Source organism: Polistes dominula, unplaced genomic scaffold (assembly GCF_049000335.1).
Source record: "Polistes dominula isolate Pdom_NZ unplaced genomic scaffold, Pdom_raw_medaka contig_373, whole genome shotgun sequence".
Classification (NCBI taxonomy): Eukaryota; Metazoa; Arthropoda; class Insecta; order Hymenoptera; family Vespidae; genus Polistes; species Polistes dominula.
Genome location: NW_028300899.1, coordinates 6,820,498 through 6,846,310, shown reverse-complemented (window position 1 = coordinate 6,846,310; position 25,813 = coordinate 6,820,498). Strand labels below are relative to the sequence as shown.

General features: G+C 30.6%; 3 protein-coding genes across 6 annotated transcripts; 1 reads left to right on the top strand and 2 right to left on the bottom strand.

Annotated features, from left to right (window-relative positions):
- The first annotated feature begins 847 nt into the window (after positions 1-847).
- Positions 848-18,916, top strand: LUBEL (Linear Ubiquitin E3 ligase). The gene is given in 22 exon segments (XM_089179345.1): positions 848-868; positions 2,298-2,387; positions 2,468-2,896; positions 4,258-4,467; positions 4,530-4,781; positions 4,868-5,358; positions 5,909-7,053; positions 7,898-8,184; positions 8,342-8,437; positions 9,064-9,207; positions 9,663-10,028; positions 10,225-10,408; positions 10,934-12,261; positions 12,264-15,512; positions 16,489-16,686; positions 16,758-17,036; positions 17,109-17,198; positions 17,275-17,431; positions 17,513-17,843; positions 18,092-18,217; positions 18,317-18,485; positions 18,737-18,916. Coding segments are annotated over 22 exon segments (9,657 nt in total). The 5' UTR covers positions 848-862; the 3' UTR covers positions 18,767-18,916.
- On the bottom strand, positions 18,813-19,900 carry LOC107067672 (uncharacterized). Its single transcript, XM_015323375.2, has 2 exons — positions 19,637-19,900; positions 18,813-19,564 (listed from the first exon to the last, which is right to left on the bottom strand). Exons 1-2 carry the CDS (start codon positions 19,723-19,725, stop codon positions 18,964-18,966), a joined length of 690 nt encoding a protein of 229 aa, XP_015178861.2. The 5' UTR covers positions 19,726-19,900; the 3' UTR covers positions 18,813-18,963.
- Positions 19,901-20,040: 140 nt separating this feature from the next.
- LOC107067673 (transketolase-like protein 2) lies at positions 20,041-25,611 on the bottom strand. 4 transcript variants are annotated; one of them, XM_015323378.2, is made up of 9 exons: positions 25,375-25,527; positions 23,626-23,717; positions 22,673-22,818; positions 22,413-22,602; positions 22,098-22,332; positions 21,866-22,009; positions 21,605-21,778; positions 21,281-21,496; positions 20,041-21,183 (listed from the first exon to the last, which is right to left on the bottom strand). In XM_015323378.2, the coding sequence occupies exons 2-9, from the start codon at positions 23,715-23,717 to the stop codon at positions 20,509-20,511; spliced, it is 1,872 nt and encodes a 623-aa protein (XP_015178864.1). In that variant the 5' UTR covers positions 25,375-25,527; the 3' UTR covers positions 20,041-20,508. The 4 variants fall into 4 exon arrangements, with proteins under 4 accessions (XP_015178864.1, XP_015178862.1, XP_015178863.1 ...); XM_015323376.2 differs by lacking the exon at positions 23,626-23,717 and having other exon boundaries at positions 25,375-25,609; XM_015323377.2 differs by lacking the exon at positions 25,375-25,527 and having other exon boundaries at positions 23,626-25,339.
- Between the last annotated feature and the right edge of the window lie 202 nt (positions 25,612-25,813).

Genomic DNA, 25,813 nt, shown 5'->3' with positions numbered 1-25,813 from the left:
TACAATATGCGTTGTATTTTATAAAATTGAAATAATTATACTTGGAATTGTAGATTTTAACGAATAAATATAATACATTATTTATTATATTTTGTTTGAAAAATTCTATTCAATTAAAAGTACATTTAATTAAAACTTTATTATAATATTAATATAATTTTACAATAATATAATAAATATAAAATAAAAAATTAATAATCTAATAAAATAAATATATTTAATTAATATAATATAATAAATATAAAATAAAAAAAATAATAATGTAATAAAATAATTATATTTAATTAATATAATATAATAAATATAAAATAAAAAAAATAATAATGTAATAAAATAAATATATTTAATTAATATAATATAATAAATATAAAATAAAAAATTAATATTATAATTAAATAAATATATTAATTATTATTATATACTTTAATTAAACTTAGCTTCAATTAAATTTATCTTTTACTTATCGGAAGTATCGTAAAAAAAAATAAAATAAGAAAATCTGACGAATTCAAAACCGATCATTCACCTTAACCGATCATTTGAAGAGACTTGTCCTCACAATTTAGAAGAAGAAAAATAAAAAAAAGATAGAAAGATTTTGTATAATACGTTTTGTTTCGAAGTTGTTCGTGATATATTTACGCGAACGGGGAGACTCCTCCGGTAGAGGAAAGGATCGGTGGCATCGGTCCAGCAACCACGTTACGGAAATAGATTTCGGCGCTGTTGGTAATGCAACGGGGCTTTTTCTCTTAGGCAAAACGTTAGACCTCGTCAAGAATAAGACGATCAGTAACGCGTCGGCCAGTTCCCGAGGAAAATACCCGGAGCAACGATCATTCGGACTCCGTGAACAAAACACATGAACGTGAGTGTTGAATAAAACGACCACAATCCACAACCCCTTCAAACTTCAAACAAAAAAATCCTCGATGATGATCATTATAAAAAGTGATTTTGATAAAATACGATGACTGATATTTTTTGTTTTTTTTTTTGTTTTCATTGACACGTTATTGTGTTTACGTAATATGTGATTTTTTTTTCTTCTAAACAAAATTACAACATAAAAATTATAATAATATTTAATGGGGGTGGGGGGTTAAAATTTTGACGCGAATATTCGTGAAAGTTTTCCACATAAGTTCGTGTAAATATAAGCGAGAATAGAACGACTCTGCTCTATTTTCGTCCAGTGCATCGTACCGAAGGAAAGAAAGAGAAAGACAGAGACAGAAATTCAACGTCAAGCTGCCTAACTTCTTATTTTTGCATATTTATTTGTATTTTTTTTTCTCTTTTTGTTTTTTGTTTTTTTTTCATTATCGTAACAGTCATTGATGGATTTACTTTAAACGTTTAACAAAATTTTATTGGAATACAAAAGAAAAAAAATGCATTATTATTGGCGTACATTAACTTGTCCGTGGTTCTATCTAGAATTTGGAATAATTCCAAGTTGCTCGGGCTTCAAGTAATTTCATCAAGAGAGAGAAGAGAAACAATTCTCGTCAAGTACTTCTACTTTTTTTTTCTTTCTTTTTTTTATTTTTTTACCGTTTTCGTTGCTAATCAAAGATACGGTGAGTCAGAAGACAACAATTTGTTCCATGCTGCATAGTTTTGCAAAGTAGACAACAAAATGACAATAAAGTTTTTCTTATTTCATGTTAAAGAATTTATGGTAAACTAGTAACAATTATTATTATAGTAGAGTAATAAAAAACAAAGATTTTATGAAACTTTTATTAGACCTATCTACGACGTTTTGGCCCGGGAAAATTTGTTTAGTCGATCCAAAACAGTGAACAAAAGAGACAGCATCAGCTTAGAAAGAAAATAGATGAAGTAAAACGAGTATCTTTGGTTCTAAAGATATCATCTAATTCGAGAATCTAATTCACACGTTGTTACGAATATTTTATAATACGAGTGTAGCACGTTTTTACGATAAAAAAAAAAAGAAAAAATATTTATTACGATTTGATACGTTAATAAATTTATTACGAATGCTTCATTCATACATATTACGTAGAAATAATTTCTAACACGTGTCCCAGAATACATAGACTAGAGGAATGTTTTGTCGCGAGATGACGACACATTTCATTTTTATTTTTGGACCCGGAACACAGACATTTTTCCGTCATTGACCACCATCCCCCCTCTTCTCCTGCAAATATTACACGACTATCAAAAAAAATGGGCGTTCCCTTTAACATCCGGTATTGCAAAGAAGAAGTATGAGCTAAGTTAACTTTCAACACACATCTATTTTCTTCTAACGAAATTTGCAGAATCCGGGAGGTGAAAAATGGCGGCCCATGGCCATCTCGAATCCATCGACTCGATTGCGTATGGCACGGACCATGCCCCATTGGGTATTGGTACGTTTTAATAAAAGCACTTTTTAAACATTGTTCAAAATTCGATTAGTTTTTAATAATTTTAATATAAAATATAAAAGGCACAACAACAGAAGGATACGGAAGAACAGAAGGAACGAATACCAACCCCACCAAAGATACCACCACCTTCCCTTTCCGGAGATTGTGGTGACCCAGATTACGAAATCATCGAATTCCCGATCCGAGGAACACCCCAGAAAACAAATCCAATGTCGAGTAACAACCTAACGTCGTCCGTTATGAAGCATAACAAATGTGCATTATGCGGTACAGAAAATGTTTTTGCAAGATGCGACACCTGCAAAGAGAATTATTGCGAAGCATGCGATGACATGAATCACAAACATCCCAAGAGAAGGTCTCACGTTAGAAGGAGGATCATGACTGAGACTGCTGCTAAAAATCGACCACCTTTACCACCAAAAGGTGAAAATCTAGCTGGTCCACCTCCCGTACCACCGCCCAGAAGAAATCGCAAAAGCACTCAGGTAGGCGGCTGTATCCTATCCTAATTCCTGATAATCCTATTACAAAAATATAATTCCTTTGAAAAGAAAAAAACCCTTCCACAGACTATTTTTGTCCATTTTATTTCCTTTCCACACAACTATTTATCTTTTATCGATTATTCCTTAATTCCAAATACTATCTGCAGATACCTTTAACCCTTTGAGTGCTGAATACTTTTTAATTCAAATGTTTTGTAGAAACGGAATAAATATAAATTATTATTAATATTATATAATTAATATAATTAATATATTATATATTACAATTAATATAATATAATATTAATTTAATTAATTAATATTATTTTAAATTATTTTACATTAATATTAATAACAAACACTTATATACGTCAATATTACCACCATTTGGTAATTTTTATCAAACGCATATATGTGTCCATAGCACTCTAAGGGTTAATTATAATGAAATATCTTTATACATAATTTATAAACTCGTATTACTACTACTACTACTGCTACTATTACTATTATTATTTTGAGAAAACGTTCACGTTTTATTAATTCATTGTCACTACCAAAACGTCACACCGAGGTTACGAAGATTGTTTTGATTACCCTTAGATATTTTATTTATCGTTACATTGTTTTACAGATTTTATTGTAACAACCCTCGTATTGTTTTTTCTAATACACCATGTTACCGAAACAGATGACTGCCGTATTCACTGAACCCGTTCTCTCACACTCACTCTCTCTCTCTCTCTCTCTCTCTCTCTCTCTCGCTCTCTCTTATCACCATTTCCGTTTGAAGGTAACGGCGTGGAAAAGAACTTTATCAAAGTCATCATCAAATATAAAAAAAAGAAAAATAAAAAACAAGATAAATCAAATTTCAACGAAGATATCAATCGTTACGTTGAAACAGTGAATATGGCAGGTTAGGGTTAAAACACCAGTAACACAATCATTTTTTTCATTAAAACCATTTCGTTATCTTTTCCGTACCGTTACTGGTACCACACCAGTTCCTTGATTATCCTAAATCTTCCTACAGGATAATATTTTAATACTTAGAAAACATTATACCTATATTTGAATTATTTGCAGCATCTGTCCATCAATAATGTTTCTCGTTTTATCGAATAAATTCATTTGCAGCGTTTAAAAAAACAAATAAAAAAAAATTAATTCGTAGGAGTCGGGGGGGGGGGGTGCATTTCTCGTTTAAAATCCTTCTCATCCTGCGTGATCCAATCGTAAGCGAGTTTATATTAATTCGAAAAAAAAAATATTCTATGTAAAAAGAAAGGCAAAAAAAGTACAAAAATTTGGAAAATGTGAAAATTTCTACAAGGTGTAAGCTAAAGTTTCGCGCTTAGGCCAAACTCACGCAGAATCAAGGAGCTACGAATCGATCATTGATCGATAAAGGTGGAAGTACCAAGAGAAGTGATCTTTCCAACACTAGTGATGGATCATCCATGACAACTAGGGACACTAATTTTCAAGGATCGAAGATTACACGATCTACAAATAATACAACGATCGAAGGATCGGGATCGAGTACCGACAAGATGTCTACTTTACAGGTATACTTTATTTTTATTACTTTGTCAAATTCATTTCATTTCAAATACTGAAAATATTTCAGGAAAGATACAGAAGATACCAGGAAGCAATGAGAGCACAAGATGCAAATCGACGAAGACGTACACCATCGGATGCTTCTTCAAGAGACACAACCAGTTCCAGGCCAGTAAGCATTGGTAGTAATAAAGGGACACCATCTTTACAACATCAACAACCATTACCACCACCACCACCACCTCCCAGATCAATGATGCAATCTACAAGCGTGTGTGATCTATCAGCACCCCATATGTGGAATCTTGGAATGCATCAGGTTGTTCATGTGATTCCAAACGTATAAACATGGATTTAAATATCAAACGGGTAGATTATATAGATTGAATTTTATATTAATTTTAGGCACAATCTATGGCACAATTAAGTCCAAGTGGAATGCCATTAATGTGGTACCCAACTAACAATCCTTGGGATGGTTCGATCAGTGGTTCAACTTTGAGTTTAAATCATCCACCAACACCTTTATGGGCATATCCCATGGGATATCATCATCCTTCTCAAATGTTACCGCCCCATTATCCAGGAACTTTATCAAGGGCTCATAGTCCAGCTAGAAGTTTAAAATCACATAACAGAAGATCAAGACCACCATCACCATCACCTAGTATTAAATCACGAAAGTCTATCGTTTCTAGATCGAGATCAAGAATTTCCCCAGGATCACCTTCCGATGCTAGTTCAGAAGATTCTGAGGAATCTGATTTTGATGATAGACTTTCTTCACGTGGATCCAGAAGCATTAGAAGGGGTAGTAGCGTTTCAAGAAGTAACAGGCAGAGAAGTTATCAAGATAATGATTCTTCTAGGAATTTGTTAGCTCGATCACGTCGAGAGTAAGTTGTTTATAGTATAATAATAATAATTATGTTTTACACTATCAGCTAAAAAGGTATTAAATATTTAAGTGAATTTACAAAAATTAATTAATTCGGAATAAATCAAGTAGTGTTTCAAATAACAAAATTCAAAGATAGAATGTTTAAATAAAGTTAATGTTAAATTAAATATTCTTTTATGGAAGTTGGTAAAAAAAAATAATTTATTCGAAGATTAGCAACAACCAATCCATGATGCATACATAGGGTTGCATATTGTTAGGGTTGCATATGCATTTGATGCATAAGGTCTCTTTAAACCAAGTTAATGTTGAATTAAATATTCTTTTACAAAAGTTGATAAAAAAAATAATTCCAAAATTAGAGTAAATGGTTTTGTTATTAGCAACTACCAACCCATGATGCATAGCGTTGCACATGCATATGATGCATCCTATAACCCTTATTATTTTTATAAAAATTACCAAACGAACACTTACTTGACTGATAGTGTAAAACATTTTTAATTTTAATTGTATATTAACGATGGTTGGTTTCAATTTGGTAGGAGGTTAACATCTGAAGATAGGATGACCAGCAACGAGGAACAATGGTCTGAAAATCAATCGAGCAGACGTTATTCGATGTCCTCATCTACTCGAGGTTACGAGGATTCACGTAGTAGGAACACAATAGATTCTCGATTGAAAAAAATTGAAAATGGAAGTTACCGTGATGATCAACGACGTGAATCAAGGCGTAGACATAAAAGTACGGACGATGAATTGTCCGATAGAAAATCTAATCCGACGATGACAACAGGTAAAACGAGAATCACCAGTTCTTCGGATGATCATTTTGAAAGATCGGATGATAAACGTACGAGTTTGTTTTACAACGATGAGGAAGAGGAGGAGGATGAAATATTATCGAAGAAAAATTCATTTCGTGGAAAAATCAAAGATGACGATTCGAGAAGATCTGTCGATCAGAAACTTTCCAGAAAAACTTCAATCGAATTGGATACAAAACATTTGGATTTGTCTCGTAATTCAACCTTGAAACGAGACATGGCGGATTACGAATCATCTGAACGTTATTCATCACGTTCTTCTATTAGAAATGAAAAATTAAGAAACATATCTTCCAAAAGAAGAACATCGTCCTCGTCGTCCTTTAAAAAAGAAGACTCGGTTGATCAAACGTTAGAAAATGATACGAGAAAGATGTTATTACGAAAAAAGGAAGAAGAAAATGATAGGATACCTCCTACAAAGAATAAAAGTTCAGATCAAGGAACCCAAGTGATCAAAGACAATGACAATTCGATTGAATTAATTGAGAAAATATCTAACTCAAATAACAAGGATGCTACCTTGAGAAAATCTCGTGAAAAAAATGTTAAAGGTACAATCGAATTACCCAAAGATGAATGGCCATGTGAACATTGTACATTCATTAACAAAATTACTGAAAAAGTTTGCGTGATTTGTTGCAAAACCAGAAGCAGTGCTTTGCCACCACCTGATGAAAATACATCAGAAAATAATGAAACAAACATTGAAGAAATTTCACGAGCTATTGAAAATGTTGACAAACAAGTGTCCAATAATAACAGTGAAGATCCTAATCCTGATTTGGAAAAGAAAACAAATCTATTGAAAATTTCTAATAGCGAGGAAAGTGGTGACAGTGGATCTGCTAAGAACAAAGGTAGAACGGGACGAAAAATCAGCTTTTCTTTTGGTACCAAGTTATCCAAATGACATTGAAAATATTCTACGGTGTTCTCGTTGTTGACCAATTCAATATTTTTTTTATTTATTTTTTTTTTATTAATTATTATTTAATTAATAATAATTAGACAAAGACCCAGACCCCGTTCCTGAACCCCACCACTGTTCCGTTCAATTCTCGAGAGATTTGAAAATGTTTCTAATTATTTTTTTATCGTTCTTCTTCTAATCAATGATTAAATCGATCGATTTCATTGTTCCTTATTATCGATCTACATATGTGTATCCTTGAATGAATAATAAAGAAGCATGCAAAACTGTTTCTCACACGTTTATCGTGGAAAGTCAAATGCGTAAGCGTATTTGAAATTTCACTTTTTTATGCTCAAACAAACATATTTATATTTATTATTATTATTATTATTATTATTATTATTATTATTATTATTATTATTATTATTATTATTATTATTATTATTATTATTATTATTATTCATTCAAGTTTACGTTCAATCAAATTTTATTTCAACAACGAATACGCATTTGACTTGTGGATATATTTTCCTTTACTCCAAAAAAAAAATAAAAACAAAAAATAAACAAAAACAAAACAACAAATTAAATACAAAAAAAATTAAACGAACAAATTTTAGGAAAATTTGTTATTTACTAAAATTGCGAAAAATGTTACATCAAATGTTATCGATGTTGAAATAAACGAATGATTGAAAATAAAATGACAAAAAAATTATTAAAAAAAAAAAATAACAAAAAAAAACTAATTTCATATGGGAATGCAGTTGTTGTTCAATTTGTTACAGATGTAAGAAGCCTGGCAGAAAATTCGACAGAAATAATAAACGATGTTAAATTATCGGAAGAAATTGCAATTAAATTTGATAAAAAAGAAGATGAAAATTTAAGAACTCAGACACCATCGAGCACTTCAACAACATTATCCTTGTCAAAAGGAACAACTCCAGAAAATATTGATGAATCTGTTCGACAAATTCAACAAAAATTATTTCAATTGAATGAAATAAACGAACAACAAACTCGTAAAGTTTCAACTGGAACTTCTCCACCACCTCAAAGTATCTCAACTCAAGTAAGCTTAAATGAAAAAAATAAATATTCCAACATTTGTTTATCGATAATACTTAACTAATACTTACTATGTTAAATAACAAAAAAGAAAATATAAATAAAAAAGTGACGATTAATTTTTTTAATTTGTAAATGGCAAAAGATAATAAATGTTTCAGACTTACGATTATCTTCCACGTGGTGGTAGTGGTACACTACATAGATCATTGTCAACTTCTAAAGGATTTTTATCTTACGAAGATAGCGAGGCAGAGGTAAAAGATTAAAGCACACCTGAACTTTCATCCGTTTTTTATTTTAATTTATATTCAAATATTAAATAATTGAAATTTAATATAAAAAATTGTTCTCCCAATTGAACGGATGAAAGTTAAATTGATTAGATTAACCATTTCGTTACTAATGACCACCCTATATATGAATCGTCCCATACATGAAATTACAGATACCCATAAAAATATATATAAATATATTTATATATTATTATATTATTTATATATAATATATTATTTATATTATTTTGTATTTTATCTATATTATTTTATTTTATATTATTTATAATATAGTATTTTATATTATATTTATATTATATTATTATATTAATATTATATATATATATATAATTATATTATAATATATAATATAATTTTTTTTATATATTATAATAATTATATATTTAATTGAATTATCATTGATCATATACAATATACAATTACATAAATAATTTATGCAGAACGATGCAGGTTGCATCAAATTACTTTGCAGTATAACGAAAGGGTTAAAAAATAAAACCTTTGTCAACGATACATACCACTCATACACCAATGAGACATAATTTATTCATGTTATTAAAAAAAGCATTACGAAGCATATGTTACAGGAAGCAAACCGATTTACAAATAGTCCCGATCTTTATCCGAGAACAATACAAGAACAATATCTACGTCAAACGATATCAAGTCAATGCAGAGATCGTACACGAAGAAATTCCATCGATTCGAGCCATCTTTATTATCGATCTAGGGTAATCTCTAAGTACAACCTAATTGCTTAACATTTATTTAGCGCAACATGTATTGTTTTTTTTTCTTATTTATGCTAAGTAATTGATAGTTTTATTTTTAACCCAACAGAAGATTTATTCTAACAACTTTGTGTCCTCGGTGTGAACGTAGGTAGGCAAGGACAATAATCCTACTATTCCTTCATTTTATTTTTCATTACTTCTATACACATATATATATGAATTATATTTATGTTTTTATATGCAATAAATTATTACACTCATAATCTTTAATTTTTTAATTAAAGAACATCATCATCATCATCATCATCATTACACGTGTTAACCCGAATGAGTTCCTTTTTTTTATTTTCTTTTAAAAAATACTCAGATTATTAAAGCTTGGCCCGCTTTTTTATTTAAAATAAATCACAAATATTATCTAATTATTAATTAATATTTGGTATCATATACAGGAACCAAGTCAACCAAGATACATTACAGAAGCAGGTCCTAGTACGTCATCTCAAGGAGTATCCACGTTGACTCGTCAAGGGTTAGAAATTGTCGAACTTTTGCGAGAAGCTGAAAGACAAGGATTTTCGACAGACGACGTACAAGTTGCCCTATCACAAAATGCATCCAATCCTTTGGAATGGTTAAAAACACAATGGCCACATTCCATTGAAGCTGTTCAAATTTTGGTAAGCACTCAAGGAAAGGAACAAAGGGAAAATAATATCGGTGTCATTTCTGTCAACGAAGCTAAGGATGCATTGAGAACATGCAAAGGTGACGTTTGGAATGCTGTCACCATTGCTGCTCAACGTAGACAACACAAGGTACAATGATTTTCATTATGACTGCCACGTCAGTCATAAATGATTGACACTGAACTTCCAGTTCAAACCGTGTCAGGCATTTGTATCTGACGTTCAACTCTTCGTTTTGCCATTCAACTTTGCATGGCCTGACGAAGATTTCCATAAGAATTCTCGTGGCGTTCAACGTGATTAACAAAAATTTATTTCTTTACAGACGGCAGAAATTTTGACAAAGGGCAATTTTACAATGGCAGATGTTGTCAAAGCACTTGATAATAATGACGGCATGGTAGATGCGGCATTACTCGAATTACAAAAAAATCAATTGAAACCATTTTTAATGAGGATTTGGGGTCCTCCGGTTGGGGTTGAAAACGATGGGGCTGCACCACAAGGAGGTCAGATTTATTTTATTTTATTTTATTATACAATAAAATACATTATTAACACATTGACAGCCGGTCCCGCGAAAACGCGGGTTTCTGAGACTGTCGCTTGAGCGCCGGCCCCGCGAAAAAGCGGGTTTCTGAGTTTGTCGCTTGAGTAGCTGCCCCACGATGATGTGGATTTTTTTTTGCTGGTATGAGTGTCATACACATCGATTTGTATTTACTTGCCATGGTTACGCCGATCTTCATTTGTTATACTCTAAAGACAAAACATATACGATGGTTCAGAAACAATCCAGGCAAGAATCACTCTCGTGCAGTGTATTATACTGTTTCAAAGATTTTTTTTGCTATTCAATGATCAGAAACAAGCGAATAAGGCCAGCGTTCGGGGTTTAAGTGGCCGATACGTTGCCGGCGCTCAGGCTTTTAAATGTCTCTTAGGTCGCCGGCTGGCAATGTGTTAAAATTGTAAAAATTGGTTATTTTACTCTCTGTAATAATAATTAATGTGTTTATTTGTATTTGTAGTAGATGCGGCAGGTATAGTTGGTGGTGCAACAAGGATACTCGAACAGATAACCAATGTTACGGATACGGAGGCGAAGAAGCAGGTAATGTCACCAATTATTGACAATTTCGTCGCATTGCAGACCGACTTTACGAAACAGCTGGCGGCATTAAGACAAATGACATATAATTGGGAATACGAGAAAGACCCTCTAAACAATACTCAAGGTAATAATTCGGTTGATTTGCTCGGCAGCTCGAACAACGAAGATCCAACAACCATCATCGACGAAATCCTATTACCAAAATCTCCAAACAATAATATTAATATGAATTTAATACCTAATGATATTGGATTAATGGAAAATAACAAGGATGATAATGATGATGATGATGATCGTAATAATCAATTGGATGTTAATTTAGAACTGAATCAATTAATTGAAGAAAAATATGACAATGATGCAAATGGGAGATTGATGAATGATAAACAATTGGAATTAGTTGAACAGAATAAATCTAATAATAAAAATTTAACGAATGAATCATTGAAAGAAATAGAAACTTTTGATAAAGAAAATCAAAATAATAATTCTATTCATACCACAATAATAACTTCGAAAGAAACCATAGTAGTTGCAAATGAAAAAGATGATTTCAATTTGGAAAAATCAAATACGATAGTAGAGAAATCCAATGATGATATGAAAGGAAACATTGATAATAAAAAAATGACCAATGAGAATGAAATATCTATGAGTGAAAATAAAATACAACAACAAGAGATGGACGATGGAAGATTTTTACGTAACGAAACTTTGCCTGAGGCTACAAAAAATATTTCTCAAGAACCTTCTACTTCCTCTTTCTCCATTTCAACCTTCTCATCTTCCCTTCAACAAGATACAATCATCGAAATGGATTTAAATAAAATAAATGAAACATCCAATTCTTCATTGAACGAAGCAACAAATTTAGAAATAAATACAAATGTTTTATCAAACAATAATCAATCTAAAACTATAGAATTATTTATGTCAGCTGTTAAATCATTACCTGAACAAATGATTGGTCCATTTGTAGCAGCTATGAAAATGTTGTCACCTAAAGTTTCGATTAATAATATCGATGACAATGAAAGCAATGATTTAAACGATACATTGGAATCGATTATTGAAAATAATCAAAATGATGATGTAAGTGTTACGAACAATGGGGAAATAAAAAATATCAAATCCACAAAGGATGATGACGATGAAAAAAATCAATCCAACGATAATAATGCATTAGAAAAAAAACTAACGAAAATAATAATAATAAAAAATCATCGATCGTTTCAAATGATAATGAAATGAAAAATACAATTTCTGAATCATCCGCAAAAATTACTTCGATCGATAAAAAAACAATTTTAAACAATAACGAAATAAAAAATACATTTGTCGAATCAAACGATGAAAAGAATGAAAATCAATCGATCGAAAATAATGAAATGAAAAACACAAGTACCAAATTGACAAATGAAACGAAAGAGAATCGATCGATAGATGAAACTTTATTATTCAACGATAACAATATAAAAAATACTATCGAATCGACAAATATAAATGAAAATAAATATATAACGAAATCGAATAATGTAAAAATGACGACATTAGAAGAAGAAAAGGATTTGAATGATGAACAACTGAAGGATTTTCGAGGGGTAGGTACGGATCAAATTGAATTTAATATTGCGCTAACTAACATGGCACAAAGCACAACGATTACAGATCAAACTTCAAACCTTTTTAAGGATGACACATCATTAACTAATGCACAATCATTGAATCATAATTTTCAATCTCCTACAATCATCGATAAATACGTGGACATGCATTCCGATGTTGTTGTTGTTGTTCGAAAAAACAATGATCATTCGAATACTCAATTGATTCATTTAGAAAATCATTTTCCAATGATCGAACAAACGTTAATAAAAAATAATCAATCGATTAAAATGAAGGATGAACTATCGAATGTAATTTCACGTATAATTAATGAACATTCCAATGAACAAACACATCTCAAAAATAAAACATCGATAATACATGAATCAGACATCAATGCAAAATCATTTTCAAAAGAAATAAATTCCCATAACCATCCCATGATCGATTTAACGTTTAACGATAACAAACACATTGATGAATCTACGAATGTTTCGAAGAAATTAAACGAGTGTCAAAATTTGATCGAATTTACAAACGATTTGATGCTCGATGCACCGATATTGAAACCTACGAAAATATCTTATGATAATCATCAGTCTAATTTAATTGATATTTTTGATATTGAAAATGATTTAGAGAATGATATTTTTCAAGATTCTAACTCGTCTTTTATAAATTTTAATTCTAATCTTGATGAATCGTTAGGATTAGATTCAAATAATAATAATAATTGTGAAAGTTTGGTTAACAATTCATCGTTAAATCAAATCAAATCAAACGTTTCTGACGATGAAAGTAAAATATTAGAAAATATCAATGATGATGATAATAATAAATCGTGTAATTTAATAAATCGTAAAGATACAAGTGTAGAATTTATCAACGAAGTTATTTTATCACCGTTATTAAATGACGTACAAACAATTCAAGAAATGATAACGAATGAAAAACTTTCTTACGAAGAATCATCCCCTTCAACGTTCATTCAAGATTCTAACTTTGATGAAAATTCTTCGAAAATATTTTTACAATCGAATATCAACGATGTGTCACCTGGTATCATAGAAATCAACATATCCGAATCACCGATCATTGCTGTTAATGATTGTGCACCTATCAATGTAACCAATGCAAATTTAGATTCATTGAAATCGAATAATAAAATAATTGATAACATTAATGAGAATTTAAATGATAACGTGAATGAAATCTGTACGAATTTAATAAAACCTATACGAATTAAGGAACGTTCTAAGTCACCTGTTAAAAAAATTATGAGAAGAAAATCACCTGTTAAAATTATTAAGAAAATTGGTACGATTGTACCAAAGAAAGTATCAACAAAAATGAACAATAATCTCGTGAAAGATAAAAACGTGATCGGTGAAACAACGAAGAAAACAATTTTATCGTCAAAAAGTATCACACAACCAATTGAACACAGACACAGATCTAAACAACAACGATCAAATGAACTTAACAAGAAATCAAATAAAAATACGATTAAAACATTGAATGATAATGAAAAGACAATTAAATCAATGAATGAAAAATCTTACGAAATTACAACAAATAAAAAAGATGAAAATGATCGTTGCTTTGATAAAAATAAAACTAAAGCTAAAACTAAAATCAAATTTGTATCAAAAATTCCTATTTTAATTAATTCTAAAGAAAATATTCAAGATAGAACAAAATTGAAAGATAAACCGATTAAATTAAATCATATAATTTTAGGATCAAGTAAATTACCAATTGCTAATAAAACTATTATCAAAACTAATTTGAAAACAACGAGTAGTATTTCGAGCATTGTAACAAATGTTAATAAAGAAATTGTTGAAAAGGATAAACAATCAATTGTAATTAATCGAACAGTGGTGGACAATCAGTCGGATAAAAAAATTGAGAACAAAAACAACGACCAGAACGATGACAATGATGACGATGATGATGACGATGAATTTAATTGTAGAAAGGAGAAAGAAAAATTAGAAACTAAAGTAGAACAACGATCTAATAACAGTAAAAACGGTGATGAATCAGTTTCGAAACACGCTGATGACTATGATGATGATGAAGATGATGATGAAAAAAATAAAGAAGAAATGGAAGAAGATATTTCAGATGTCGAAGGATCGAGTTCAATTTTTGATAGTTCTTCGGAAGAGTCAGAAAATTTTACCGTGCTAATGAGAGAAGTTCCAAAGTCTGGTACGAATGAAAGTAGTAACTTCGAAGACGAGAGTCTGTTCAACGTAGAAGATCAAATAGAAAAGACATTGCAAGCAATAAGAGCAGAATTGTCAAATTACGAGTCTGACGAATTAGAGGAAAACGAGGATTTCAAGGAGGATGAAAAAGATGCGAAAAGGAAAATGGAAAATGAAGATTCTTCTTCTTTAAGTGATGAAATATTTGAAGAAGCGATATCTGGTGGAGAGGAATCCATTCATACGACAAATATAACAAATGTGAATAAAACGGAAATTATTGAAAATAATTTGATAAATAAAATTGTAGAAAGTACATCGATCGAAGAAATTAATTCTAAATCTAAAGAAATGAATAAAATATTAAATACAAAAAAAATAGAAAATAAATCATCGAAGGATGACGATGACGATATTAATAATGATACGAAAAAAATCAATGATGTGAAGAAAAGAAATACGGTGAAAATTGTAAAGTTAGAAAAAAATGTTAAAACGTTGCGAGAGATTGAGAAAAATGATAAAATGAAAAAAAAGAAAGATAAGGAAAATCTACGAGACACGAATGGTAAAAGATTTTCTTTGGTAGCCAGTTGTATTCGTCGATTCGAGGGTGAAGATAAAACTGAAAGGAATACCGCTACGAGAAGAGAGGGATCTCCCAAAACGGAAAGGGAGGTCAGTAAAACGATTAAAAAACAAAATCAAAAAATAAAAAAAAACCAAACCAACAAAACAAAAAAAAAGAACCTGACTCTACTTAATAATCCTAAAAGATGCTGATAGCCCAATGTCTACAAACATGCTCGAGCTAATTCAAATTAGAAGAGTGGCCTGATTTCATTTATTCAATTTTCTTTTAATTATAGTAATAATATAATAATAATAATAATAATAATAATAATAATAATAATAATAATAATAATTTTCTCTATTTTTATCTCTCCTCTAACTTTTTTTAGGGTAGAATTTATCAAAAGGTAAGTAGAATTCTCCTTGTAACAAATAATTAACACTTTAAACCTGCCATTATAACTAAATTGACGATACTTGTGTTAACCCTTTGAGTGCTATGGACGCATATATGCGTTTGCTAGAAATTACCAAATTATATTCAGAAAAAAAAGCTTTAATTATTAAATATAATTTAGTATTATTAAATTATTCTGTTCCTACAAAACATTTTAATTAAAAGTATTCAGTACTCAAAGGGTTAATAAACATACCCTAGAGAAAGAGTTAAATGTAATAAAAAAAATATTTTAAAAAACAATCGTATACTAAAAGTATTACATGTACCATCTGACCAACATCTTTTCCATACAATACAACATATATGTACATATATTCTTTCATGCTTTCAAATGATATTCTACTTACTTCTATCAAATCGTAATAAACAATCAAATTAATTGAATGAGCTCGTTTCTAGACGTTGGTGCCAAACATTTCTTCTATCTTGCATGATTTTTTACACATTATTTCATTATTTACTTACATTTTCTATCACTCCATCATCATTCTTCTACTAGCTAACTTTGCTGCATGTTCATTAGAAAATTTATATAATTGTCATTATTTTAGAAATTGATCTTTTATCGAATCGTTTAATCAGAAAGTCGTTTAATTTCATATCATTTATGTTAATTCGCAGAGAACGGCGCGTAGATTATTAGCCGAGGGACGTGTATCGAATTATGAAGAGGCCGAAGTAGCTGCCAGTTTATTGGCTCTCAAATTTGGCGATGCAGAAGCTATACATGCTGCCAAAGAATGTGGTAACGTTGAATCTGCTTTAGCATTTTTACAACAAGAATGTGAACTTTGTACTGGACGTTATGCGATGAGTCAGGTTGGTGTATCAACTCTCTACAATACAATTTAATAAAAAAATAAAATAAAATATACTTATAAATATTTTAGATGATATCCATGTTGAAATGCACGCATCGATGTTGCAACGAGTGCGCGAAAAATTATTTCACCATACAGATAAGTGATAGAAATATCATAGACGCCGTATGTCCGTTTTGCAAAGAACCAAATTTGAGGGATGCAAATGAAGACGATGTTCTAGAATATTTTAGTAATCTAGATATTCAATTAAAGTCACTTTTGGATCCCCCAATTCATGAACTTTTTCAAAGAAAATTAAGAGACCGTACTCTCATGCAAGATCCTAATTTTAAATGGTGTATTCAGGTAACGTTTGACATAATTAATATAACTATTTTAAAGTAAGATAAATATTTCATTAAGTAAATTATCTTTTAGTGCTCGAGTGGCTTTTATGCGGATCCGGAACACAAAAGACTCATCTGTCCTGACTGTAGATCTATAACGTGTGCGTTTTGTCGGAAACCCGTATGTAAATGAAAAACAAACGTTAATATTTAATAGTTGTAACAATTAACGTAATTACTGACATTATTGTCCACAGTGGGAAAAACAACACGAAGGTATAACTTGCAAACAATTCGCAGCTTGGAAAGATGAAAATGATCCAGACAATCAAGCTGCTGGTTTGGCAAAACACTTGGCTGACAATGGCATTGATTGTCCCAAGTGTAAATTTCGATATTCTTTATCTCGAGGAGGTACAATTTACAAAAAGAAGAAAAGAAACAAACAAAAAGATAAATTTTAAAAAATTCTTAATATATAAAATATTTTTACAGGTTGCATGCATTTCACCTGCAGTCAATGCAAATATGAATTTTGTTGTGGTTGTGGTAAAGCCTTTCTTATGGGTGCTAAATGCTCAACTAGTCCATATTGCGCTAAACTTGGCCTTCACGCTCATCATCCTCGCAATTGCCTTTTCTATCTACGCGACAAAGAACCCGCACAGTTGCAACAATTACTCAAAGACAACGGCATTAATTATGATACGGAAGGACCGACAGGAGAAAGGAAATGTAAAGTACAATTGCAAAAGGAAACCCCAGGAGGTGTAGTCGATACCATTTGCAATTCGGACGTCGTCGAGGGACAAGCTGGTTTATGCAGGTTGAACATTTGCTTCACGTTCATTTTAACATACACAATTACGCATTAAATATTACATTTTATAAATTAATCATAAAGTGAAAGAGAAAAATTAGGTAAGTTTAAGTGACGCAAGGAGAGTATTCGATAAAAGAAGTCTATTTCCTGCGAATCTCCCAATCCTTTAAATTTAAAACGATCCTAAAAATAATCCTTAATTAATTAATAATCTAATCCTATAATACTAACACGTTCTCAAATATATTCAGGATCCATTACGTCGAGTATCTCGTTCGAAAGATACGTTCGATGCAGCTGGAACCTCTTCCGCTGTTGAATGTTGATGATCTCGAGACTTGCGTTAAACGAAGCGGCTTAAAGCTACCTCCAAATTGGTACGGGCGTGACCCAGAAAATTACAGGAATGATCTGAAGGAGGTAAAAAGAAAAAGGTGTACAAGATACGACTAACATCTGGGTACTTTTCCCCGCAGGCAGCACTACATTGAATACTTGGCGGGCCTGGTACTCAAAAACAAGCTGGACCCTGTTGCCATCTTTGACTTGAACGACGCCAAGCAAGAGTTGCGCCGACGGGGAAAAGTTCCCCCTGCGAAGGACCAGGAAATGTCCGAACAGGATTATCTCCAGGCGTGTATTCAGGTGACTAACAATATTCCTATCCTTTCCTTTCACCTTAATCCTTCCTTCGATATTAATCTAATGTAAATAAAAAACATAGATATTATACTTAAATTAATATACTAAAAATTAAACTAACTTTATTTTTTTATTCGTCAAAAATGAACTTATATGCTTTCGCATATACTTTTCTTTTTATATTTATTTATTATTTACATTAATCTTTCATATTAAAGTTATCCATACCACATGGATGTATTACTATTTTACAGATTGTACAAAAGGAAATTCCACTGGAATAATAGGAAATAAAGATGCGAATGAACCTTCAAGATTCTAGACAAAATCTAACTTCTACGTATTTTAATGCTATCATTATTATTTACATATTTTATCAGCCGCATGTAGGAAGTAATACAATACTCAATAAATTACTATACATATAGGTATAAGCCGTCGTTTAGTACAATAGGATGAGAGACAAGATTTTTCATTTATTTTATAAAAGTTCTTTTAAAAAATTTGTTAAACTCTTTCTATTAGGTGCTGTCGTACCTTGATTTACTATACCTTTCAATTTATTTATATTCAATTTCTTTACCTTTGGTTTATTTAAAGTCATTTTAGATTGATTTCTGTTATTTGTTACAAGAGTTTTTTGACTTTCACTAGATTGTAATTTTGGAGTTAAATTTCCAGAAATATTTAATCCAACCGATCTATCTCTTCCTTTTTTCTTCTTTTTTTTCTGTTTAATGTTAGATTTCTCTAATACATTGTCACAAGTCTTAAGTATTTTTTTCGGTTTAGTAAATCGTACCTTAGTACAACGCATACATGCAAAACATTTTATAGACATTTTATTCATTTCATTCTTTTTGCATTTTTTAATTAATTTAGCTTGCAGTTTAGATATCTTGTTCTCATCGGTATTAGTTTTAATCATCTTACCAACAGAACGGGACATTTTTTTACCAGGTAATATTCTTACTTGATGATTTGTAGTAACCCAAAGCGAACCGCAATGAGAGCACATCGTTGAAGGACCAAAATATAATTTTGGTAATTCAACTTCTTTAGATAAATTTCTACAACATTCTCTAAAAATATATAATTTGATTTAATTTTATTGTAATCATAAATAATGAAAAAAAGGTTATGTTTGAACTTACATATAATGGTTCTGTAATTTTTTTGCTTCTGGACATTGGAATTTTGTTAAATATTGAGTTACATTCCACAAGTGTTCAACCTTTTCCATGATTATCGGTTTAACACTTAATTAAAACAACTTCATTAAAATTTGAATCGAAAATTTAACACATTACTAATAAAAAACTCCCAGATGCACATAAATAATAACCTCGTAAACGTCAGTGACAATCAGCGATACCAAGCGTGAGATTTTTCCCCACGCATGCGCACTTATCTAGCCTACGTACGCACACTTACTTACCATGCGCATGCGCTCGAAGGCTCCCACGTGGGAGAAAATCTCCCGTCTTTAACATTACTGCTATCCGTGCGAATGCAGTCGCTAGTGATTATAAAAAAAATCCAACAGATGGCAGTAGAATTTGGAAGATTATGCAACAGTGTTTTTATTTTCTTACTATATCTCTGTTAATTTTATAATGAAAAATTATAATGAAAATAGTAGTATAACAATTTTTAAACTACAAATAGATATATATATATCGGGTTCATGTATGCTCATAAATCTATATATATATATATATATATATACAATATAAACTTGTAAAAATATAATAGAAAATGTTTTTAGCTTATTATTTTCATTAATGTAGAAAATATACATTACGGAGTAAAATGCAATTTCCCATATATTAATTGGCTCTCAATAATAACTTTAACTTATTTCTTTTCTTTTTTAAACTTTCCTTGATTTAATATTATGCACTGAAAAATTTATATTTCTATATAAATAATAACGTTAATGAATAAAAAATTTTATTTCATTAAATGAATTCTGAAACCTTATTGCATAGAAATCTGTAAATGTAGTATATATATATATATAAAATTACAACTTCAAAACATCTTGTATTGCAGAAGTGATCTTACGAGCACTAATACCGTAGTTGTCAATTAAGACATTTGGAGGACCAGATCGTGGTACTTCAGGTACAGCGAGTTTTTTAACAATAATATTACGTTCTAAAGAAACAGCAGAAATTACTGCTTCTCCTAAGCCACCTTCAGCATAATGATCTTCAACGGTTACAATTCTACCACCGGCCTCTCTTGCATTCTTAATAATTGTTTGTGCGTCAAGAGGTTTAATAGTGAACGGATCAATCACGCGAACATGTATACCAGCCTTTGCTAACAACTCGTCTGCTGATTTTAGTGCTTCGTGGAGGGTTACTCCAGCACCGATAACAAGAACTTGATCTTCCACATTAGATCTCAATACTTTAGCTTTACCAGGAGCAAATGTTTCATCGTTTTTATACACAACAGCTGTAGCTGGACGTGAGGTACGAATGAAACAAACGCCTTTCGTATTAGCAGCCAATTGAACAGCACGTTCAGTGGATACAGCATCGCAAGGATAAAATACTGTTGATCCAGGTATCGTACGGAACATAGCAATATCCTCCAAACCCATTTGTGATGGTCCATCCTCACCAATGGACACACCACAATGTGAACCAACAAAGTTTACGTTCGTTTGAGAAATAGCTCCCATACGAATCTATACCATTAAAGATGAGTAATGTTAATGGATTATATAAATCAGATATTTAACAAAATATTAATAATAATAATAAAAATAATAATGCAACTTTTACCTGATCAAAGGCACGTGTAAAAAATGTAGCAAATGCAGAAACAAAAGCAACAGTTCGATCTCTGCAAGCAGCACCGATGGCAACACCAACAACGTTTTGTTCAGCTATGAAACCTTCAATGAACCTACTTGGATCTACAGTCTTTATTTTTTCAGCAAAAGTAGAATTCTTGGTGTCACCATCTAAAGCTATCACACGTGGATTATTCTTCGCTAGCTAATGAAAAGAAAAAATCACAAAACAAAACAAAATAAAATAGAAATAAAAATAAACTACAGGTGTAATTAACCCCTGATATAAATAGACCAATATAAATAGACAAACCTTGGCAAGAGCAGTACCATAAGCTAATCTAGTAGCTACTTGTTCTCCGAGTTTATAACTTGGAGGTGAGGCCAATTTAATATTTTTAATGTCTACTACGGGAGCATCGTCCACTAATGGCTTCTGAGGGTGTAATCCCAAAGGACCAGTATTTTTTAAAAGTCCGGTCAAATACTAAAAATAAAATTAAACATCTAATCAATGAAACACAAACGATTATTATCAACAAATATGTCGGTGATAAGATTCAAGATATTATACCTGGGTTATTTCATTAGCTTTAGTACCAAGTGGCTTTCCATGCCAATTCTCTAAGTCTTCAATATTGGGAAAACTCTTACCCTTAAATGTTTTAGCCAAAATGGCAGTCGGACGTCCCTTTGTATTTTGTGCTTCATGGAATGCCTAGAAACAAAATGAATTTATTCGTTTAAATATTCAAATTGTATATCGTGATGTCGTGAATTTTTTATTTGTAAATTCATTTCTATACCTTAGCAAGTTCTTCAACATCATGACCATCAACGACCAAAGCATTAAAACCAAAGGCTTCAAGTCTTTTACGATAAACTTCCATGTTATGTTGAAGCGAAGTAGGTTCACTTTGTCCCAAACGATTAATATCAAATATAGCACACAAGTTATCTAATTTATAATAAGAAGAAAAATGCAATGCTTCCCAGATAGAACCTTCTGCTGCTTCTCCATCTCCGATTAAACAGTATACTCTAAAAGAAAAAAGAATAAAATTATAAACTTTGGTTAAAGTAAATAGCTTAAAAAATTATTGGAATTTTATTATACATACCGGTAGCTAGCTTTATCAAAATTCTTTCCGACATAAGCCATGCCTGCTGCAACTGAGAGGCCTTGACCTAAAGAACCTGTTCCTACATCTATGAAATTGAGTCTCGGAGTAGGATGACCCTCCAAATCGCTGTCAAACTTACGCAAGTTCAATAACTCGCTAGCAGGAAATAGGCCAGCCTCTGCCCAAGCTATGAAGTAATGAAAAAATATTGTTGTAATTTTCTTTCATTCTATTAGATCACATTTTCAATATTTTACCTGCATAAAGAATGGGCGCAGCATGGCCTTTGCTGAGGATAAATCTATCACTACTTGGGTCACGTGGTGCAGATACTTTGTAACGCATTGTATGGAAGAATAGAACAGACATAATTTCTGCCATCGAAGAACATGATGTTGGATGTCTATAATAATAGAAATAAATATATTATTTTCCTAATTCTATTCTTCCTAAATCAAGCAAACAACTAGACAACAAATACATTCCAATTATATAAATTACATAAATAATAAGAAAGAGTAGATAAGAAAAAGTTAAAAAAAAATAGAAACTATCAAGGATCTTTATACCAAGATCGTATTTATATCTACAATCAGAAATTCTTATCAGGGTCAAAGTGCTATTTATCTCACTAGCGTGATGTGTCAGGTCAAATAAAGGACATTAATTAGAGGATTGAAAATTCACATTAGTGTACTTAACAATAATAATAGTATTAATTAAACAATATGATAAAAAATTCGTAATCTTATCATGAGCATAACGAATATGAAGTTATGCATAACCTTGATATTATAAATAAATTTATAAGTTATAATTATTACATATGTAATTATACATAGATTAATGTTTTTAGTATTCTCTTAATATTAATTATCGTATTTAATTCATACGTGTGAAAAACGACGAAACATATATATATATATATATATATATATATAACGAACATCATGGTTGATACTAATCAACTGTTATTTAAACAAGTATTACATGTAATAAATAATATAATTATAAAATAATTAAGAACGTTCTACAATCGAAGGAATTAATATTTATCGATAATTTATTATGTTAATAAAATGACGTTCACTAAGGACGCGCGAAAAAAAAAACAAAGAAACATCGTGAACGATAATTGCAAAAAAAGAAAAACTATTAATCTACATGTAACATAAAATAAATATTATAATAATTGTAATTAAAAACAAACCCGCTTTTCGATGCCTCGGTTGCTCGTATGGAATGCAAACGAAGTTTAGTGGCTAAGTCCTTTAACTTAGTTACCTCCGTCGAAGATACCATCTTGAATTTTGGAGTGTTAACAAATTTTAACAAATGTATTCCAGAAGAAGTATTGAATAACTAAAGGCCGGTAACTGATTCGACGTGTTACATACTTCTGAATTGTAAATTTCCCCTACTATTTCACTTTCCTACCACTGATTATACATTACATTATTCGCTTACGTTAAAATGATCGTTGAACATCCGGTTATTATATACATACCGTTACAACTATTCATGATTTTAACTTCTATATTTAGTATACATTTCAATATCGATTATATTTTATTTATTTCTTTTTTTTTTATCCGTCAAAAAAAAAAAAAGAAAGAAAACAGAATTTGCTAAGGTAATTCGATGACTTGCATTTTCTGTCAAGTTGACTGTAATGTGAAATTGAATTGCTTACGTTGTAAATTTGCTTTTCTCGTATTTCACAAATAAATTGCAATTCTTTTTCGATTAAACATTTATATTTTTAAATAGTCTTAATCATAGAAGACTATAACACGTGATCTTTCATTTCTACGAGCATATATATGTATTATATATAAATATTACGTAACATATATGTAGGAATACACGTGGAAGTGAAATTTCATTATTACAAAGTAGTTTTTTTTATTAAAAATTAAAAATAATAGAAAAAAAGAGTTATTTTTGTCATAAAAATAAGGTAAAATCTTTATTGATTGGAAATGTTAATTACTGTAGTATTACGTTCGTTAAATGACTCGTATATACGCGCGCGCGCGCGTGCTTATGTGTAATGTCATTGTAACTAATCTGGGAGAACACATACTAATGTAATCTAGTGGTTAAAAGTAAGCATAAAAAAACGCGTTGCATTATACTGAAGTAATGATGTAACCAATTGATACTGGAGACAAATACATAAATATAATTTAGGCTATAAAAAACTATTTTGATCTCGGTGGTCTCGAAGATAAAACAAAATTATAAATGTAACAATAAATATTCCGAGACTTACTGAATCGAATAAAAATTAAATGAAATTTATAGAAATAAAATATTTATTGAATAAAAATTTTTTATCGTATAACAAAAAAAAAAGAAATTGTAATAGAGATACCAAAAGAAAAGAAAGTGTGCATGCGTGTTTGCAATAATGCCGCTAGTATGAAAAAGTTTCTATCTTTGTGACCAAAAAAAAAAATAAAATAACAGAAATTGTCTATTCCCAAGAAAATCAAACAATTCGTGATCCTGGAATTCAATGTTACTAGAATTAATTTCAATTATCGACGATATCTGTAAATATGGCAGAAATTTCGCTTATCATACGCATTGTCGTACGATTTCAAAGATGGATGCGCAAACAATTACTCGTATTTGTTACAAGGTGATGTTGGTTCATTTCAATCATTTCTATCGCCCGTCACTTTTAATTCAGAATTGATTTTTTTTTAACGAGCGAAGGTCGTTTTAACGACGGCATTACATTGCTAAGAGGAATAATTTTTTGTCACGATTTTTCACGATGACTCTGTACCTTTTAGGCGCGAATTTCCAAAATTTCAAGCATACCATGGATCGTCGATGAAAAAAATTAAAAAAAAAAGAAAATGTTAACATAATCAATAATAAATAATTATTGCGTTTTATAAATAATTCTTCGTTAAAATTCATATTATCAGGTATAAAAAATCCTTACCCAGACTTGCTAGCTTGTGTGGCCTCGATGGAATGAATCCTCAATTTATTAGCGATGTCTTTTAATTCTTGAATAGTTTTAGATTCCGGTTTATGATAACTCGCCATTTTTTCCAATTGTTATATATTATTTCTCGTTAAAAGAAATTCTAATTATTTCGTAATTAATGGAAAAAAAGAAGATTGGTTAAACACGATGTGTGCAACAAGTAGAGACCGCGCAAGCACGAGGAAGTAATAAAACCGTGAACAAAGATAAGAACTCGAACTGTCGTAATATATATCGAAACTTTCGAGTTCGCAAATAGATAGCGTCGCGAACGCATTGTCAAATGCATCATGGCGGCAATAAGGCGGATTTACATAAATATTTATTCAATAACAAAAACTATTATTTTTCTTTGATATTACAATGATTGTTTAGAAAAAAAGAACATATT

Bases quoted from the DNA above. Each gene is read 5' to 3' on its own strand.
- LOC107067672 (XM_015323375.2), bottom strand. From the start codon at position 19,725: ATGGAAAAGGTTGAACACTTGTGGAATGTAACTCAATATTTAACAAAA. The intron at 19,565-19,636 runs GTAAGTTCAAAC...ATATATTTTTAG, and splicing joins AAATTACAGAACCATTATAT to AGAATGTTGTAGAAATTTAT.
- LOC107067673 (XM_015323376.2), bottom strand. From the start codon at position 25,481: ATGGCGAGTTATCATAAACCGGAATCTAAAACTATTCAAGAATTAAAA. The intron at 22,819-25,374 runs GTAAGGATTTTT...CTATTATTATAG, and splicing joins ACACAAGCTAGCAAGTCTGG to ACATCCAACATCATGTTCTT. The intron at 22,010-22,097 runs GTATAGAAATGA...TTTTGTTTCTAG, and splicing joins ATGTTGAAGAACTTGCTAAG to GCATTCCATGAAGCACAAAA.